The sequence below is a fragment of the Otolemur garnettii genome, unplaced genomic scaffold (genome assembly GCF_000181295.1).
Source record: "Otolemur garnettii isolate 467f Iridium unplaced genomic scaffold, OtoGar3 scaffold00023, whole genome shotgun sequence".
In the NCBI taxonomy this organism is placed as follows: Eukaryota; Metazoa; Chordata; class Mammalia; order Primates; family Galagidae; genus Otolemur; species Otolemur garnettii.
The window spans coordinates 9,493,682-9,495,315 of record NW_003852418.1 but is presented as its reverse complement, the minus strand read 5'-3'; the positions used below and the strand labels follow the sequence as shown (position 1 = coordinate 9,495,315).

Below are 1,634 nucleotides of genomic sequence, written 5' to 3'. Positions count from 1 at the left end.
AGCACTCTACCCAGGGGGACAGCTTGAGGCTCTGTCTCAAAAAAAAAAAAAAAAAGACAAGAACATTCATGAGCAGTATTTACTTGGAAAATGGGAAAATTAAAGAAAAGAAGAAGGGATAGAAATGTTGAGTTATTGATGATTTGAATCTAGAGAAATGTCAGAATAACTTTTTGTTATACTTGGCCCATAGAATTGACACTGGGAAATGTAATACAAACCTCACACATCCACGGCAAGGTGCCACAATTCTCTAACACATGAAAAGGCATGAAGTTAGACTTTATCCTGCCTCAGAAAAGTTCTGTGAACTTGACACTGTTCTCTACTATGTAGAGAAGCATTCAAGTTAATAACTCACATAGTTACATCGGTGTCTACTCAACAGATCAGTCCATTTTTGCTTTAATTTACTGCAGAATTTGAGTTTAGAGTTGACATTGACTAAATCAGTTCTAAGCTAAATAAAAATGAAATACAAATTTAATCTACAATTTTTCTTTCACAAAATGTTTTGAAGATGCCATAATTCACTTTCACCATCATCACTGAAATATTTCAAATAACTTTAGGAAAGATTCATATAAAACCTTTAAAATAAATTTTCTGGAACACTAAAACTTACCCTTTGAATATTTATAAAATCACTAGAAACATGTACTTGTCAAACGAGTGCTAATTTAACCCCCTTTTCAATAAGAAACAATCATCTCACAGGCTCTCAAAGTTTTGACCACTGAATGGTCCTTACTGTCCTTTACTCTGAACAGTATAGTTCTATCTCCTTGCGGTCCTGTGAATGATACTGTCAGGTGCCTCAGCCATGTCTTTACACAATTATCTGAGAAATAACCAGATGGTAACCAAGTAACACAATTATAGGGAATTTTTCTCATTCTCTTTCAAGTTTATTCCTAACCTCTGACTTCTTTCTAAATAACATAATACTAAGATTTCATCCAGAGTCACAAGACACCCCACCTAGTTTGAGTCCCATGAGCAACTTGTTCCATGGACAACATGCCCTCTGGCCAGGAACCTGCTTGGTTAGATGCTGCTGCTTGGCCATAGGGATTGACTCCCATTCCCATGGGAACCTCACCATGCCCTGGGGAAACAAAACAAAGTTTTTAAATAAACCAACAGCAAAAAGATACTCTAAAACACATATTTTCATTTTTTAAGAAGGGAACTCTTACTCATTTGAAGCATCTGCTGCTGCTGCTGCTGTTGTGACATTGGTCTCGCACCTGGCATGCTATTAGACCGAAGAGGCAATGTGGACATAGAGCCACTCATTGTCAGTCTAGGTAAAGAAGCATTATAATCTACTCCTGGTCGACCTATGGAGTTTGAATTCACAGGTTCCATTCTACTGGTCTTTGAGTTTGGTAAGCTCCCCCAGTCTCCAGAAGAAGGAGTCTGATTCACAGTCACATTTCTATTTGGTCCACCTAAAACAGATAGAAATGATAAGGCTTTTTCCATATTATATTGAAATTCTTTTTTGTTTTTTAATTAGACAGAGTCTCATTTTGTCACCCTGGATAGAGGGCTATGGCATCACAGCTCACAGCAACCTCCAGCTCTTGGGCTTAGGTGATTCTCTTGCCTCAGCCTCCTAAGTAGCTGGG

The 1,634-nt window shown here is 37.8% G+C and overlaps 1 protein-coding gene across 6 annotated transcripts in view; it reads right to left on the bottom strand.

The window, feature by feature from the left end:
- The window catches only part of NCOA3 (nuclear receptor coactivator 3), a 114,011-nt gene that overhangs the window by 16,175 nt on the left and 96,202 nt on the right, over positions 1-1,634 (bottom strand). For all 6 annotated transcript variants that reach the window (XM_023511923.1, XM_023511925.1, XM_023511924.1 and 3 more), the window contains exons 15-16: positions 1,200-1,454; positions 982-1,108 (exon numbers count right to left, since the gene is read on the bottom strand). In XM_023511923.1, coding sequence (XP_023367691.1) covers positions 982-1,108; positions 1,200-1,454 — 382 coding nt within the window. The remainder of the gene's footprint in view (positions 1-981; positions 1,109-1,199; positions 1,455-1,634) is intronic.